This window comes from Glycine max, chromosome 7 (assembly GCF_000004515.6).
Source record: "Glycine max cultivar Williams 82 chromosome 7, Glycine_max_v4.0, whole genome shotgun sequence".
NCBI lineage: Eukaryota > Viridiplantae > Streptophyta > Magnoliopsida > Fabales > Fabaceae > Glycine > Glycine max.
Genome location: NC_038243.2, coordinates 15,017,726 through 15,037,052, shown reverse-complemented (window position 1 = coordinate 15,037,052; position 19,327 = coordinate 15,017,726). Strand labels below are relative to the sequence as shown.

Sequence of the window (19,327 nt, the reverse complement as noted above, 5' to 3'; positions counted from 1 at the left end):
GGTTATTAATTTTTTTAAAAAATTAATTGAAAAATGATGTATAAAATAATGACAGAAAAAACCTAAACTTTCGGTTCACAAGTATTAAACTCAAGGAAGATATACACGTTTTCTTCACATATAGTATCCCAAACTATGTGTTCCGTAATGCAATGCACTAGCAGCCATTTCTTAGGAGTTGTTGTAGGGTTTCATGATATCTGGATTTTGATCCACGAATTAAGGCACCCTTGGATGAATAATCACGTATTTTATTTAAAGTTCTTTTAATGTGAAAAACCTACTAAACTCCTTTTGTTTCCCAAAATAGACTAAATCACACACTCACTTAACTTGATCCCAATTTCCGTAAAATTATCACCACAGCAGAATCTTCTTCACTACACGAGCTGAAGATGAAGAAGACTTGTGAGTGCGAAAATCAAATCTCCTCTATAAGCTGAAAATGTAACCACAAGCAGAACAATTTGGATAAAAATATACATTAACATAAATAATTTGAATAACAAGATTCCTCTTGGATCCTACATATTTATACATTTGTACATCAATGAGATGAGATTAGCAAGTAAGTGAAAATAACAGACACGATAGAGTTAATTAAGTAACATAGCACATGATAATAATAATAGTAATTCGTAATAACAACAATAGTAAGCTAACTGTACAAAAGGCTTCGGATACTTTCAATTTCCCAAATCAATAGAGCGATGTTGATGAATTTCCAAGACAAACTCCCCAAAAAAGAGATCCTTCACTTCTTCTCTTCAGTCTTTACCCAAATACCATACCATAACATACCACGAGATAGAATAAAAAATATTTACACAGACTCGCATCTCCCAAAATAAATCTGCATTGTTAAATATTAATAATAATATCAGTTAACCAGCTCCGAGACCCACCCAACATCCGGAGCACCACTTCCTTGACCCGAACCCGTACCCGACCCTTCCAAAGAATTCTCCTTGCTCAGCTTCTCAAACATCTTAGCCCTTATACCCCTCCCTGACTCCACCCTCTCCATAACTGGTTCCTCCTCACAACTCTGATCCCAAAAATCGAAACAGTTCACCCCTGACCGAACCGGTTGCTGAGTGGGCGTTGTTGGAAGACTGCAAAACCCGGGTCGGAGCACCGATCCTCTCGGCGAACCGTAACCCGGTGATCCGACCGAAACGTTTCTACTTTGAGGCATCGATTTCATTTTCCCAAGCTGCAGATTCCGCAGAGAAGCCACCATCTCGTTGATCGACGGCGACACCGGCGGAGACTCCGGAGGAGAGAGAGAAGCCGCCGGAGAGGACATGAACGCCGCCGGAGACATCATCTGTCTCATCGGCGAACCATCGTAGGACTCAGACGAGTTCGCCGCGCTACGCGGACTCTGCATCGGCAAGACGCGCAGCTGCTCCGGCGTGTGCGCGAAGAAGCACACCCGCCGCCGGCAACTCGTGCCGTCCTTGCAAGGCTGAGTCCGATAGCGCGCCGGGTGGAGCCAGCACTCGAAAACGCCGTGCGCGAACTCGCACGTGTCGCCTTTCTTGCAGTTTCCCTTGCGAAACTCCGGGCACGCCGCGCCGGAGTAGTGGAACTTTCTCGGGTCCCGGCGTCGAGCCTTCTCGCCGGGATGCGCGTACGGACACTCCGTCCAGTCGTGTGACCTGCCACGTGCGCATCGACGGACCTTGAACTCGTACATGCGGAAATGGTCGCACGAGTACGCGTCCACCGCCGCGTCGGGTTGAGCCTCCGTGTCCGAGTCAGCGTCCGTTTCGTTAGACGGCAGAAAACGCTGCAGAGCCGTTAGTGCTTCTTGAAGATAGTACGGAGAGTACTCACCAGCATTGACGTCGTTTGTTAAAAACGCGGAGTACATCTCGGCCGTTGGATCGTCGTGGGTTGGCCACGGTGGCACGTGAACCGTTGGATTCGCGCGATGGTGCTCTCCGAGCATCATTTTCTTTTTTGGTGATGGTTTTTGTTTACAGAAACTCCGGCAGGGTAGCTTCCCTTATAAACTGCCACTTAACTTGCGTTTAACTGGGGTTAGGTTGGGGGTAACCGTGGTTGGGTTAAAAAAATCAATGAACTGCAGTTTCATTTTTTCCACTGCGGTTAAAGTAGAGGGGAGATTTTTAAATCACCGCGCTCGTGTGGGGGACTAGTGTGACAGACTGCTTCTTCTTTTGCCATGAAGTCGACTGAAGTGGAATTTTGTGCCACGTGGCTCGCGGTTATTGAGGGTCATTTAAAATGATCACCACGCTGTATCGCGTTTCGTCTTTTTCTCTCTCTGGCGCCCCGGTCTCCGGAAAGCGGTGGAGCGTGTAATACGCAACATTAATCAAAGAAGATATGTATCTCTCTATGAATAAATTCTTTATGGCAAATATTAAATAAAGAGGAAAGAGTAAAATATTACAACAGCGATAATAAATAATAATAAATGAACATAGTTTTATCCACTTTTTTTTATATATAAAAAAAAAAGTGGGGGAAATTTGGAAAGCCCACGGTATGGACTGAAGAGAATAGTTTCAATTTTATTGTGAAATTGAACTAATGGGCAGAGTGTTGTTTTATCGCTTAAAGTCATAGGGGAAATGCTTGTTTTTATTGTTTTCTTTTCTGGCCGCTTGGTTGCCTTATAGAGTTTAAATAGAATCTGTAGTTAGTATCTATTGATTAATCATGGAGTATTTTAGATATTATTTTTAAATCATTTCTTACTAGTGTAAATAGTATATTTATTTGTATACCGTGATCCTATATATATATATATATATATATATATATATATATATATATATATACACGTACGTATGTATGTGTGTGTGTTGGGGGGGCAACAGTTGTTATGAAATATGAAGTGATTCACGCTGCAAGAGAACAGATAAACCGCTTACTCTCTAATTGCTATTACGATCACTTCTAAAAGACATTGATCAATTGTTTTAATATATTTTTTTATTATCTGCATCAATTGTTTTATTATGAATTACACCCATTTGTTAAACGTTATTTTGTTGAAAAAAAATTAAAATACTTGTATAATCATACACACATTCATTCTGATTATGGAAAAGAGACTAAAAGCATTTTTTTTTGTGATCAAGGATTAAAACCTCTATAGAAAGAAATGCCAGCACTATCGACTCTGAAATATATATATATATATATATATATATATGAACATGTTGAAACCAAACCTCATTTTCTAAGAGAAGAATTTGCTAAATGACATTATAACAGATGTGAGTATGAACACAACCATTATTAATCATATCAACCGCACGCTTTGAATCACTCTCCCCTATAATTATATCTACTCCGTGATCATAAACCATGCTAAGCCCATCCCTTATATATACCACATAATTCCGCAAAAAGAGCATTGCACATCCCCAAGTTCTTTGCAAATCCCATTATAAAAAATTGGAGTTATCATTCCCCAACAATCCTACGGAAGATATTACTAACATCATCACTAAACATCTTCCTTGAAATGATATAATTGGTAGTTTTTAAGAAATTTACATTTAAGTCTATTTAAAATTTGTTTTTAAAAGTTCTTTTTAATTTAAAATTTATATTTACAAGAATTTTTTTTTAAAAAAAAATCAATAGTCTTGGAAATGTTTATTTCTAAAATCTATAATGCTAAATAAAACATACGACAACATCTAGTCGCATGTAGTTTTAACGTAGGAGCATAAACGGCAGGGCTACTGCTCTGGTGGATTTCACAAAACGACATCTTAGGTCATACCTAAAGGCGTGTGATTGCATGAGGACGCACTCACGTTTCTTCTGATGAGACCTAACGTAGCACGAGTCAGCCAAACAATCGGATAAGTGAGAGTAGATGCACAATGATAATCAATTAATCATACAATTCAAGTTTTTTCCATTTTAGATAATGAAAAACACATTCATGAAGTTGAAATCAGAACTGATGAGATGATCGTTTCTTTCATGAACAACTTAAGAAACATTACACAGTAAACATTGTCATGTTGGGACTTTTGATATTATTATATAAGATTGTGATAGATATGATATGATATTCGATGTTCAATACAAGATATTCATGGTGATGGTGTGATAAGAGTTTTCACATCTATCTTAAGTAATAATTATTTTAGTAATTTATAGCTAGCTGTCCAAAAATATTTATGCTGGTGGTAAAAAGAAAACTGTTTCAATTAACGTAGGTAATATCAATTGCGATATTTATTAATTTTTGTTTTTCCTAAATAGGTATACCATATCTCATTTAGATTTTTTATAACTATTGTTCTGATTTTTTTACATTTTCAGGTAAATAAAAAAGAAAAATAAATAACTTAATAATGTAAAAAATATTATTTTCAAATTAACTTATTTAGAATTCAAAATATCTCCAAAGTTTGTTTTAATAAAGGAAACAAAACAATAAAAAAACTTAATAAATATTTATATTTTTTGAAAACTAATATTTACAAAAATAATTTAACAACTACTCAGAAATACATGTTTTTCACTGCAGCAATTATTTATTTTATGTATTCTTTCATCAAAAGTAATATGTTTCCTCTACAATTGTATAATTAGATGAGACATTTAAAACAATGCCTGCCGTCTATTATGGAACATGGAACATTTAACTTAATATTATTTCTGGTCTTATTTAAATGTAAGTTTTTTAGTTTTTTTAGAAGAAACTTTTTTAGTTAATTTTTTTGTCTAAATATTTTTTAGTTAATTATTAGTCATAAATACTTTTTAAGATAAATAAAATAAAATTTATATAGTGCGACCCTAGGTAAAAAAAAAAAAGTAGGGGTTTTAGTTGTAGCGGTGATCGTGTTATTTAAGAGTTTTTATCTCACGTCAATATCATCTGGGACTTGATGGCTATCTAATCCATTACTTGACTTTCATGTCACCGGTCATTTTAGCCCCTCACCACACCGTTCTTATCGTTTCCACTTGCCCACCGTCCCTTTTTTTTTCCTTTTCTTTTTCTCAATATTTTATTTTTAAAACAAAGACAGGATACATCAAGTAACCCCCACAAAATAAAATAAAAATGGTAGTACAATTTTATCTTATAAAAAGCAATCTAGTACAATTTTATCTTATAAAAAGCAATCTAGTACAATTTTATTTTCATAATTGAACTCAGATTATATCTATTGAGTCGATTATTTTCGGAATTTTCAATTCTCAAATTTTTTCTACCTTTTTTTCGCTTGGAATATCATTCTTTTGATGTACTTCGTAAAAGATATATAAATGAACTTTGCATGTTATTAAAAATAGTTTATGAATAAAAATATATTTAATCATCCAATAACAAAATATAATATCTGGCATATGAATTTAATTTTCCTATTTACAAAAATTTATACTTAGAAAGTATAAATGATTAGAGTCTAAAAATACCATATAGTAAGAAGTAAATTTGAAGCAGCATGATTTGGCATGATGGAAAAGGATATGAATATGATGAAAGCAATTGAGGAACATCAGCAAGTAATGAAGAGATATAATTAGAAGCAGATGAACGCGTCTTGGGTATAGAATGTGCAAAGAGTTGTTCAATGATAGGACTCCATAGATTAGAAGCAAGACATACACAATGATCAACTAAAGCTTCTACAGACTCAGACTCCGTACCATCTAAACATTCCAAAATCCCATACATACCAAGTAGGAATAAATATTAATAACGTTTTTTATCCAAACGCCTTTTGTTATTGATTAGAATTTTGGAAAAAGATTCTTGCATATTTGTATGTAATTATTAGATTTAAAATATAATTAATTAGATGAGTGAAGATCTATATATAAATGCAAGATAACACAGGAATGACTTAGTGGATGTAAGTTAGTAGCATACTGAATTTTGAAAAATACATGAGTTTGTGGACATGACATGTGTAATTATATCTAAGAAGGTGTACATTTGAAAGAGGTTATTGAAAATAATAATCATAATCTCTTAATTTTTAATTTTTTAAAAAGAACTAGGAGTACTAAGCAAAAGCATTTTTTTAATATTGTGTTGTTCTCAAACATCAGATTCATTTTTTCGTTTTTTTCTTCTTTTTTCTCAAAAGGCAAATGAACTTTGTGACAAGTCAAAAATATCCAACTATAGAGAAGCACCAAACGCATAAAAGAGGTGAACCGCTAATCTCACTCAAGTCTTCACAAAACGTCCATTTCAATTAACGTCAACATTTTCCATCATGTGTAATATGCTTTTGCTCGGAACCGCAAATTGTTCTGTCACATGTTCCTTCTACAGTTTTACGTTTGAGAATTTTCCATTTTGCGATGAACGCCCCCTTCCCTCTGGTTTGATACAGGGACGTGGTTGAGAGTTGTACATTGTTTGGATTGGAATACTAAACCAAATAACTTAACCATTTCACATTACATCTTGTTGTGCTCCTAGCTCGCTCTCTTTTATTAGGCTATATATTTGCACCAAATCCATTTATTCGCTTGTTGGACTTGGATTACTAATTTTGGTGTTGTCATTACTCATTAATTATCTGTGACTTGGAAACTAATTAATTGAGCTAGTTCTGACGTACGTATTAACGTGCCATGCATCTTGGTCAATGGTCACTATACCATAATACCAAACATGAGACTATTGACGGTTAGACGAGAAAGACCGGTGGTGGCATGCAATAGCAAGAACCTATATTTCTTACTCGAGGCAAACCCGCAAGCATTAATTGGAACTTTAATGTTCAAGTATAAGTTTCAGCTGGAAAAAAAAAAACATTGCTTAAAGAGATTACTTTTGTTTAGACTTTAGATACATATTATTAGGGTAAAAAAAATTACAGATTTTGATTAATCAGATGGAGAATATGATAAACCAAATTTAGTAGAATTTATTTGTTTTAAGTAAAAATTATATTTAAAAAATTCAAACTTAATTCTACTGGAACTAATAAGATATGATGATGTTGATTGTTTTAAGTAATACTATAATTATTCATTAAATTTATATAATTTGTTACCCAATAAAAAGAGAATTTATTTGCCACTTAATTATATATACATATATATAAAAAACACATACACAATAAACGTACAATATGTTTATTGATAAATCGAAATTACTGTCATTTTATATCTACTTTTAGATATACATACTTTTTAGTTACTTCTTTTACAATGCGACTTATACTTACGTAGTGAAGTGGATGTCATAAAATGTTGGGACTAAAATTTATGTTCCAATTTTGTATGAGTGGACCACATAACATATCCTCTACGGATTACAGGACCTCAATTGATAATGAATAAAGCCAACTATTTTGGTAGAGCATCAAAATGTCATCGATCACAGCGATATATATGTTTTGGCTTATTGCCGGCTAAATCTATGGAACTGCTATACTGCATATAGATTCTTAATTATATATTTATCCGTGTGGCAGGGCAGGGGTTGGTGATTTATTTAACAAGCATACGGAAACTCATTAAAAACAAATTAAAACTATACCGTCTAATTGTGGATATTGACGTTGCCTAGTCTCCTCATCAGCAACCTCTTCCTGTCTTAATCTAGCTACAGCCTAATTCCATTCTACCGGGAGTTGCTAATTATATATTAAATATAAGAAAAAATTGAATAGACTGAATATGATTTCTTTATTTTAAAAAATCAAGTATTGTTTTGTAATAAGTCTGATTCAACTTAATTATTAAACTAAATTACACTCTTTCTTCATTTTTCATAAGAATTCACAAACCTTTCCCCTTTTTTATCCATATATTAATCTTAATAATTATTTAAAATATAATACACTAACACTTCCTTACGAGTTACATTAACTTAATTCCATTACATCATGCCTCTTTGTAAAGGAGGCTATTATAAATAAATAAAAAAACAGAAAAATGACAATGTTAATTAATATAATTTACCTTATTATAAAATACTATGATCATAACGAATTTACCTTTATTTTCATCGCGTAGTTCTGAATAAATAGCTCTTTATAGAGAGCTATCCACATTATGAAATACCATGCCATGAACAATTTACCTTTAATTTTTTCCTATATATATAAAGAGCTATCCACATTTAATTAATTAAATATATAATTAGTAGCCACATTATTGTTGAAAATTCACGGGTTATCATGATTTGTCCAAAACGTGTGAATTGTAAAAGGTTGAATTTGGACTAATCGAGCATATCAAGCACTAATGTAAAAGAAATGGCATTGATTAAGAACTAATTAATTAACTTTCTATTCTTTCTTTATCCTTCTCACTTTGGTTTGTTTGATATCTGGTGTGTGTGTTCATGTGGCTTTATTCCTAAGTCAACAATCTTTTTGGTTGAATAATGATTGTTGTCCCACCCAAAAGAGGCAGAATGGGATGGGTTGGTGGATACGTGGAGGATAACAGATAACACACAAGTATTTAGAATCAATGCAAATGTAGTACATAATTGAATTCAACAGTTGGTGGTGGAATTGGGCATGTGAAAAGGGAAGAGGGTAGGGTAGTAGTAGTAGCATGGTACTAGGAGAGAAGAAGCATCAAAGAAAAGAAAAAGAAGGGTGTGCCAAACTTTAAGCGGCAAGGAATAGGCAATAGTAGTAGCATAAAGAAACAAGAGCTGTGGCCTGATAAACTTTATGATTCCTACACTGCGCATGCTACACTTGGCCTTCTTCTGTTGCCCTTGATCGTCCTCTTCTACGATTACGCCACATGCATGCCCTGTCCTTTCTTTTCTCCTCTTACCACATTCTTTTATTACTCTACACGTTGCACTCTCTCCACAACTCTATCCACAACCACACACAATCCAACAACTACTTTACCACTTTCGTCATCCACTTTTATTTGCATTTTCTAATAAAACTCCCTTTTTCTAATTTTAAATATTTATTTAACGAAAATATCTCTTATGAGTGGGGACAAATAGATGCAAAATGAGTTTTAGATACCAGTGATGGATATTGTGAAAGTAGCCTAATAAAAAAATTGACATCTTAATTAGCCGTAAGCAACAAATTATGCGCCCATGTGCACTAAAGTGTTTAAGAAGCTCTTTGGTTTTACGTTTGAAACCATCAAACTTGAGTTTAGAACTGGTAAAACTTGATTATAACTTTATCAAATTATGTTTATATTTCTAAGTTAATGCAATTTAGTAGTGTAAATTTGAGTCTATGTTAATGTTATTTTGAGTATTTTTTGTGTTTAATTAAAAAATTTATAATAAATTTTACTTCTAATTTAATTTTATAATAAAAACATAAATTATATTAGTTCAAACTCAATTTTAATCAAAATCAAATTCCTTTTAAATCAATTTTATCACATTCAAATACTTATTTAACAAGCATGGTGTGTTGAGGTGATCAAACTTTTCCATTTCTATGACGTTAGCTTTTAAGATTTGTTTTTGAGTGAATAGGCAATTTAGTTCCAGAGATTATATCTATTTTGTATATTAGTCCCTAACTTAATATTAAATTCAAAATAGTCCCTATTTTTGTATAAGTGTTGCAAAATAGTCCCTATCTTTACAATACTTATGTAAAAGATAGAGACTATTTTGAATTTTTCATTAAGTTAGGGACTAATATGTAACACTTATGCAAAGATAAGGACTATTTTGAATTTAATATTAAGTTAGAGACTAATATACAAAATAGGTACAATTTCAAGGACTAAATTTCCTATTCACTCATTTGTTTCCTTTTATAGGTCTGAACTAATATTTTTATTAATTAAGTTTTGGGCTATCAAAAAAGTCATAAGATTAAAATATAATGTGCAGTGTATTAAATATTAATGAATGAAATAAATTAGCAAAGAAAAAGACTACCATAATCAACATAAATGTCCTTCATTAAGGGCTACCAATTTAAAAACATTACGAGTTTTACTTCTTATAAAAAAAACTCAATATAGCAATTAATTCATATCTTCTCTTAATCAATAAATTAAAATGATTTGATTTGAAAATTATTTATCCGTAGTTATAAAAAATTATATTATTTTTACATTTTAAAATAATTCGTGTATAAAAATTAAACAGTATAAAATTTATTTTATAATTATTCACAAATAGGAAAATTCAATAAAAAAGGTTCATATTCAATTTAAATTACTTTTAATTTATGTAAGCTTTCAATTATAAAATACTGATACTAATTTTTTTAAGGCAAATAAAGTATTTTTTATGTCTATAAATACTTATAGAAAATTACAAAAAAAATTCACAAAGGTTAAGAACATTAAACTATTTTTATTTTATAAAAGAGGTTTATTTTTCTTATTTACAATTGTCCTATAAAATATTGATTAAAAATTATCTAAAATGATGACGATTTGTTGGGATAGGGAAAATGTCACTGACACGCTTTTTAACCAATTCAATTTAATACACTCTTTTAAAAGTTATATTATTATAAATATAATTTATTAAACAAAAAAATCATAAAAATTGAAATTTTTAATAATTTTTACAAATAAAAAATACATTAAAAATCTTATTAATATTTATAATTTGAGTTACATCTTTTCTCTGGTTATGAAAATTGTGGAGAGAAAACTTCAAAATATTGAAAGTTGATTACAATGATATGAGTAAACTTTAGTTAAAGGGAATGTTTTTCCTAAGAGTCAAGTCAGAGACAGAGACTTTTATGTAAAGTATTCAAGTAGCCTCATAGACCTGCTTCTATTATATTTCCTTTGTACTTATATAATTAAAAATAATTAATTTTACGTTATTTAAGAAAATTAGTGGATATTATTTAATTTTATTAATCTTAAATCAAAAAAATAAAATTATCATTATTTTTACCATATCTACTAGAGCATAATATCGGTTATCTCCACTAGGGATACCTAGAAGAGTGGTGAGAAACAGTTAGTGAGTAATCGAGTTGTAGCCTCCTTTCATATTTCATAGAAACTCTTTAAATTAATACTTGATAAATTAATGAATTCTCTAAAATAATAAATTTATTCGGTTCCGATTTAGGCCAGTGTAAAAAATTGAAAAACTCGATAAAATAATAAGATAATAATTTTTCGTGAGATCTCTTTATAATTTTTGGTCCCAAAAAAATCATAAATTAATAATTCATAGAAACTGAAAAAAATATATCACACTCTCATTTGAACAATGAATACATTGAACTGAAATACATTGAATATATTTGTTTCTCTTGTTTATATTTACTGTACTTCAAAAGTCATTATTGATTTCCAATGCATATAAACACAGTAGTTACTAATTTACGTTAAGTCTCAAGATTCACTGTAACGTAATTTTAATTTTAAGAGGCATAGATTAATTTGTCTTTTTGTTTGGTATGTACAGTATAATTACTTAAAAACTCTTTAAATTAATAATTAGTAATTTATCGATAAATTAATAACTTTCTAAATTAATAAATTTCTCCAATCCTAACATTATTAATTTATAGAGTTTTAACTCTATTCTTGTTCAAGGAAAATAGAAAGTAACATATTCACTATGCACAAAACACTTTAGATTCGACTAACTTGAGTGTCAAAATTCTTTTTAATTTGCATGTATCCTAATTACATACTTAAATAAGAAGAAAGATTGGAGATCAGATCATCACAGACAAGAGAAGAGATTAGGTTACTTAGCTAGTAGATTTGGTAAGTATAATTCATAAAATATCCTTTATTAAAACTTGTTACCATCAATTAAAAAGAATCATTAAAAAAAGAATTGTAATTAAATAAATAATGTTTTAAAAACGATATCATTAAATAAAGATACAATTAATTATATTTACTTATATTTAAAATCAAGATAAAAAAACAATTTTCTGCTTATATAATACTTACTCTGGTATCAATTATAAGAAAAATAATTTTTTTAAAATATAAGAAAAATTCAATTAATTTTATGTTATTATCTGTAAATACTTTTTTATTTAATTAATGTATTAGTTTTAATAAAAAAATTTATTCTTGAAATCAAGTTTTAATAAATGATAAATAGAAAAAATTAATTTTAATTAATTAAACATGATCATCTAATTTTTTTAATTAGTGTGTAATATTTTTTTGATCTGATAATTAAGACGAGAAGGAGTATAATTTAGAGGAGTACCAATTCCTCTGCGTAGTCGTTTGCTAAGCACATGAGCGTTGAAATAAGTGAGGGCACATGGACTTCAGGAAGACTTGGGTGGCCATTGACCTTGGGACAAAACATACCATAAAAAATCCTAAATTCTGTCAAAAAAAGAAAGTCTTAAATCTGGCATACATTGATTGCGACTGCTATAAATAAGGATGCACGTCTCCCTTCCATCTTTGATCACGTGGCGTGTAGTCTTTACGGCTAATCTCTTGCCACGGCCATTTATTGTTCTTTATGCTCTCGAGTTTTGCGTGATTTACAAAGATTTTAATATTGTGTTTGGATTGCACTCATGATTATTTTTTATAATAAAGGTAAAATAATAAATAGTTTTTTTAATTTTTTTATTGTATTACCATGATTTTCAGAAATAAAATTGAATTTTAAGTGTTATTTATACGCATTATAATTTTACTTGTTTAACTTTAAGAGGAACTAGTTTATTTTTATTGGTTAACTAAATTTTTAGTATTGAAATTTTTAAAAATTTAATTTTAATTCTTAAATAAAATTTTGACTATTCAAATATTTTTAAAAAAATTGTTATAACTTTTAGTCTTTGTTATTAGAGTGCATCGTGAAATGATGATATAATAATCTTTTAAGATATTATTATATTTTTTTAATTATTTAATGTGATTCGTTTTTTAGAAGTTGAAACTTATTCTCATATAAAGAAGAGTTAGATTTATAGTAAAAAAGCTTTTAATATAAAATAGGTCTTTTAGTAAACAAATAGACCAAGTTATACTTTCAAGTAGGTTATATTAGACCTAAAAATAAAGCTTATAATAAATAACAAATTGAACTTAGATATTAAATTTTTTAAATCGACTAGACTTATTTAAGTAAAGTCTTGTTCGACCAAGTCTATTCTCATCCTAATACATGATTTATGCACATTTAAATTAAGAAAATGTTTAAATATGTTATTGATTCTTGTAAGTTTGCAATTTTTTAAAATTTGATTTTTGTAAGTTTTTTGGTTTATATTTAATCCTTGTAAGTTTGTATTTTAAAGTTTTATCCTGTAATTTATTTTGTTCATTTTTAGTCCCTATAAGTTTGCATTTTTTTTTAGTTTTGATCTCTTTATGTTTATATTTTTTCCAATTTTGATACCTATAAGTGTAAATTTACAAGTTACAAAGACTTAAATGAAAAAATTAAAATCTTGTAGGAAATAAAATTGAAAAGCGCAAACTTACAAAAATGAAAAATAAACAAAAAAAATGACAGGGATCAAAATTAAAAAATACGAACTTACAATGATTAAAAATAAAATAAAAAACTTATAGAAAAATTAAAAAAAAATACAAACTTACCAAAACAAAAACATATTTAACTCTTAAGAAAATAATAGGTATATGAATCTACATGGTTCAATTAAAAAAAAATTGTATGTTAATTGAGGAAGTGGTTTTTTTCTCTTTCCTTGTGGGATGTGTTGTTCTCTCTCCTTGTGGGAAGTTTAGGGTTTTAACCTTATAGTGTTCTTGCGCCGCCAACCCCTTTACCTATATTCACTTCTCTTATTGATCGAAGGCATCTGCACCCTTTTGAGCAATGATGGATTGGATTCAAGGGTAAAGAAGAACATGGAAGGGCTTTCCTTGGCAAATGATGAAGATGGGTTGACTTTCGACATTGAAGGAGAACAAGGAAATCTTGAAGATGTCAAACTGTGTATGGTGGGACGTTTGGTTATAGATAAATCAATTCTAGCCCACAATATGAAGGAGAGATTGGCAACCTTGTCGTGCCTTGTCATGGGGGTTTCAATCATAGAGGTAGCCTAATGAATCTTCGTTTTTCAGTTCTACCACGAGAAGGATATGGAAAGGATTTATAACGATAGGCCTTGATTTTTCGACAACAACCACTTAGTTATAGAGAGACTTCAGCCAGGAGAGGTACCAAACCAAGTACCTTTGTTTCATGTTCTCTTTTGGGTCCAAGCTCAAGACATCTTGTTATGGAAGTGATGAAGAACAAACAAAAACAGCAGATCAATATGTCATACACAGAGTTTTTAGAGAAAAGAAAGAGAGAGAAATATGAGGAAACAACACACAGATTTACGTGGTTCACCCTTGAGTAAGGCTACATCCATGGGAGGAAAAATAAAGAGCTTTTACGTGGTTGACATGAGTCTTCTTCTTTCCTTTAAACACCTTTTTCTTGATGTTCTTGTTAGAGTTTGAGACCACAAGACCTGATCCATTCGATTCTTTAGAGTTTCCAAGTGTTTTAGATCGAAGTTCCCTTGAGTTTAAGTTGGATTTCACCTCTTCCATGGTGACACATTCCTTACCAACACTAAGAGAATTGACAAAGCTCTCATATGATGGTGGTAAAGAGACTAATAGAATCATGACAACATCTTCATCCTCTATCTTAACATCTATATCTCTTAATTCCTTCAAAATAGAATTCAATTCATCAAAATGATCCTTAAGAGATGTACCTTCTTTCATGTGTAAACCAAACAGACGCCTTTTCAAGAAGAGCTTGTTGCAGATTGACTTGGTCATATATAGCTTTTCCAACTTGAGCCATAAGCCACTTGCAATTTCTTCATCAACAACTTCATATAAAACTTCATTAGACAAAGAAAGCAAGATTAGTGAGTAAGCTTTTTCTTCTTGTTCCGCAAGTTCTGCAGTCTTTGAAGCAGATGCCTTTTCTTTTGAATCAGAAGTCACTGGTTTCTTCACAAATGCAGAAGCAACAGGAGCCCAAACACGTTGTTCCTTCAACAAAGTATGCATCTTGATGCGCCACAAATTGAAGCTGTTCTTTCCATTGAATTTCTCAATCCTGATTGTGTTTGACATGATTTCTTGAGTGTTCTTGATCACAGTGAAGCAGCAAAAGATACCAAAAACAAGACTCCCACAACTTGATCTTCGTATTCAGACGAAAATCTTGAATTCCCTTGATCACAACTTGAGCTCTGATACCAGTTTGTTATGGAAGTGATGAAGAACAAACAAAAACAGCAACAATAGCAAATCAATATGTCATACACAAAGTTTTTAGAGAAAAGAAAGAAAGAGAAATATGAGGAAACAACACACAGATTTACGTGGTTTACCCTTGAGTAAGGCTACACCCACGAGAGGGAAAACAAATAGCTTTTATTACTAGTGCAATTCAAAAAGGAAGATCCCCAATTATAGAGCAACCTTGCCTTATATAAGCAAAGGATCAGGAAAAGAAAAACATGGCAGAACAAAAAACCAATAACTGAAATAACTGCCATATGGATTTTAGTCATAACCCAACACATCCTGATAGGTTCATAACACCAACAGTGGGTAAACATCTTAGGGACTTTCTAGGAGGATTTCTCGAGTATGATGAACATAATAACCAGGGGGTGAAGGTGGAAGAATTACATGTGAATCAAAGTGAAATTGGATGTGCGGGTTCCACTAAATAAAAATAAGAAGGTGTGACGAGTGGGGGGTGAATGACATATGAATCACTTCAAGTACAAGAAGATGAGAACATTCTATTTTGCCAATGGTCTTATAGGGCACAATGATAAGTTTTGTGCTCAACTATTTGCAAAGGAGGAAGACGATGGAGTAAAAAATTGGAGTGTTGATCTTAGAGTAGATATAAGGAGGATAGGAGGCATAGAGGGAGGCAAATGATTGAGAAATGGTGGAGGAGAGGAAGATAAGAAATAATATGAAAGAGGAGCTACAAGTAGCAATGACAGGAGCTCCAGAAATAGGAAGCAAAATGCCAGAAAATAATAGCACAAATGAAGAGGATCGAGCCAACCAACTTTTAGGCACAATCAATCATTATCAATTGGTTGGGGTAGATGGCGATTCCTAAATCAGCAACCACACCTAGATGATACTGAAGCAAAGCTGGGAGATAGAAAAAGAAGAAGGATTGAAGCTGATCAAAACAAATGGCATGGAGAAAGTATAGGTCAAATTACAGATCAAGAGATGGTCGGAGCTTCAATTGTAGGAGGTCACAATCTTCATTTTTTATTAGCAGGTCCTGGCTCCTTGGCCTACCAAGACAAATGAAAACCTTAAGTTGGAACTGTCGAGGCCTCGATAACCTCCAAGCAATTCCAGTCTTAAAGGACCTGTTAAGGGCTCATAGACCTGAGGTATTGTTTTTATCAAAACCTTTAGTTCATTCAAATAAAATAGAAGATACAAAAATTCTTTGGGTTTGATAAGGCTTTTACAATTGATAAGAAGGGAAGAAGTGATGGGTTAGCTAAGTTGTGGAAAGATTCAATGAAAAGGGGAAGTTTTAAATTTCTCAAAAAATTTCATCAATTTGCAAAAAGTGGATGACAAGGTGAGCAACTAGGTTTTCACTGGATTTTATGGCATTCTTGACAGAACAAAGCAATGAGACTCATGGAATTTATTCCACACCCTGACGAATTGTATCTTTTTACCCTCGTGTACAATTAGGGATTTTAACATCCTACTCTCGAAAGCTAACAAATATGGTAGGTTCAAACATATAAGATGGCTTTTGCAGGGCTTTTGGGAGGTTATGGCCTTAGGTACATCAACCTCTAAGGTTATCCCTTCACTAGGGCCAAAAGTAGGGATTCTGAAACAATAGTGAAGTAACACCTTGATAAAGCCATGGCTACTAAGGAATGGCTTGAGCTTTTTCCCAAAGTGTGTTTGCTGAATCTCTTTGCCTCAATATCTGATCACACACCCATATTGCTGTAAATAGAGGATGAGATTCACACAAAGTATAGACATTCATTCGAATTCGAAAATATTTGGTTGAATAAGGATGGTGGAGGAAGTTTTTCTGAATAGCTGGGATTCAAATTCTAATGCCAATATTGTCAGGAAACTAGAGTTCTATGTTGTTGATTTAGATAAATGGGGGAAAAAACTTAAATCTAAGTTCAGATCTAATATTGAAAGTTGTAAGAGGAACCTTGAGGAATTGAGAGAGAAGAGGGATCCTGATTTTGTAGCTACTTTTAACAAGTTAAAGGATGAACTAACAAATCTGCTGGTTCAGGAAGAAGGGTTTTGGAAGAAAAGATCGAAAATATTCTGGCTATATGAGGGGTACCAGAATACAAAATTCTTCCACACTTCAGCGTCTTCAACAAAAAGGCAAAATAAATTGTGCCCACTTACTAACGAGGATGGGACCATAGTTACTGCGCAAAGGGAGCTTACAAATCTAGCAAATGAGTATTTTGGCAATCTATTCACCCATCAAGATTGTGAGTTGGGTAATGTCATTTTTGTAATTCCTAATTTTATCACTGATGAGGATAATGGTTACCTTATAGCTCATTTTATAGTGGCAAAGTTCAAGGAGGCTCTTATGGAAATGGATCCCAAGAAATCCCTAGGACCCGACAATTTAAATTCGGTGTTTCATCGTAGATTTTGGGATATCTATGGTCAAGAAGTAGTGGACGCTTGCACTAGCTGGTTGGAGAGTGGAAACATGCCTTAGTTGATGAATGACACAAATCTAATCTTAATTCTAAAATGTGATCAGCCTCACAACATGTGGGATCTAAGACGGATTTCTTTGTGCAATGTGCTCTATAAATTAATAGCAAGACTCTTGCTAATAGAATACGAAAAGTGATCAGTAAGTGCATTTCTGAAGAGTAGACTGGCTTCATTCAACGTAGATCAATCCATGACAACGCTTTAATCGCCAATGAAGTATTGCATCATATGAAATGCAAGAACAGAGGAAAACATGGAGAGATAGCCCTAAAAATTAATGTTAGCAAGGCCTATGACAAAATGAAATGGATTTTTTTTACGAGAAATGATGCTCGAGCTTGGGTTTAATTTCAAGTAGGTCGGTTGGATCATGCCCTAGGTCCAAACAATCAGCCACAAATTCAAAGTTAAGGAAGAGTACTTTGATCCTCTCTCCCCCTACTTGTTTACTATTAGTGCAGAAGGCCTTACCGCCATGATTAAAAGAGTTGAAGCCAGAGGGGATTTGCATGTTGTAAAGATCAACAGAGGGGCCCCTACAGTCAGTCATCTGATGTTTATAGATGACTACCATCTTTTCTTCAGAGCTTCGATCTAGGAAGTTGGATAGGTGAAGAACATTCTTGCTAATTATGAGGAGGCCTCCGACCAGTTGATGAATTATCAGAAATCAGAGGCATTCTTTAGTAGGAACTCATCCGCCAGTGGAAAATCTTTTATTTTGAATCTGTTGGGATTTAGAGAAGGCCTTCCTAATGGAAACAAATACCTTGGGCTCTCCTCCCTTATTGGTAGAAATAAGAAGGTTGCGTTTAAATTTGTGAAGGACATGCTATGGCGCAAGATAAATTCTTGGTGAGGGAGGAATCTTTCTAGAGTTGGCAGAGAAATTCTTCTGAAGTCAGTGGCTGATGCACTCCCTAATTATTGCATGAGTATATACCTTTTTCTTGAATCCATGACAGATGAATTGCAGTGGATGATGAATTCCTATTGGTGGGGAGCGCAAAGGAATGACACTAAAGGTATACACTGGCTCTCTTGGGAGAAATTAGTTATGGCTAAGGAGGTAGGAGGCATGGGATTAAGACCTACCTATGGGTGTAACCTTGTATTGCTGGGGAAACAAGGCTAGAACTTCATATCCAACCTAGATACTATTATATAAAAGTTGTTCAAAGCTAAATACTACTCGAAAATGGATTTTCTAGAGGCTAAGGTGGGTCATAATCCATCTTACTCTTGGCGTAGTATATGCGTTTCGCGAGTAGTATTAAGGGAAGGCTATAGGTTGAAGATCGGGGATGGCTCTAGAATTAATCTTTGGACAAAACCCTAGGAAAAAGGTAATCAAGCCTCCTACCCTATGCAAGACCCTCTTCGAAGTAGTGAGCACTTAACTGTCCATGACATTTTGGTGCAAAGGGAGAAGTGGGATGAAAATGTTGTAAGTATCCTTTTTTAAGAACAACAAGTAACTGATGTTTTGAATACCCCTCTATACAACTCGATTACTAGTCATGAAAGAATCTGGGCTTATGAGAACAATGGTTTATATTCTGTCCGCAGTGCCTATAAAGTTTGCATGGACCAATTGTTTGATACGAGCCATTATCATATTACGGGAGATTGGATGACAATCTGGAAATTAAAAGTTCCCCGTAGA

General features: G+C 32.5%; 1 protein-coding gene across 1 annotated transcript; it reads right to left on the bottom strand.

Annotated features, from left to right (window-relative positions):
• Positions 1–469: 469 nt before the first annotated feature.
• Positions 470–2,033, bottom strand: LOC100778184 (zinc finger CCCH domain-containing protein 20). The gene has a single exon (XM_003529020.5). It carries the CDS (start codon positions 1,958–1,960, stop codon positions 881–883), a length of 1,080 nt encoding a protein of 359 aa, XP_003529068.1. The 5' UTR covers positions 1,961–2,033; the 3' UTR covers positions 470–880.
• Positions 2,034–19,327: the final 17,294 nt, after the last annotated feature.

What these genes read in the sequence shown, in the direction of transcription:
- LOC100778184 (XM_003529020.5), bottom strand. Translation starts at nt 1,960, where the DNA reads ATGATGCTCGGAGAGCACCATCGCGCGAATCCAACGGTTCACGTGCCA.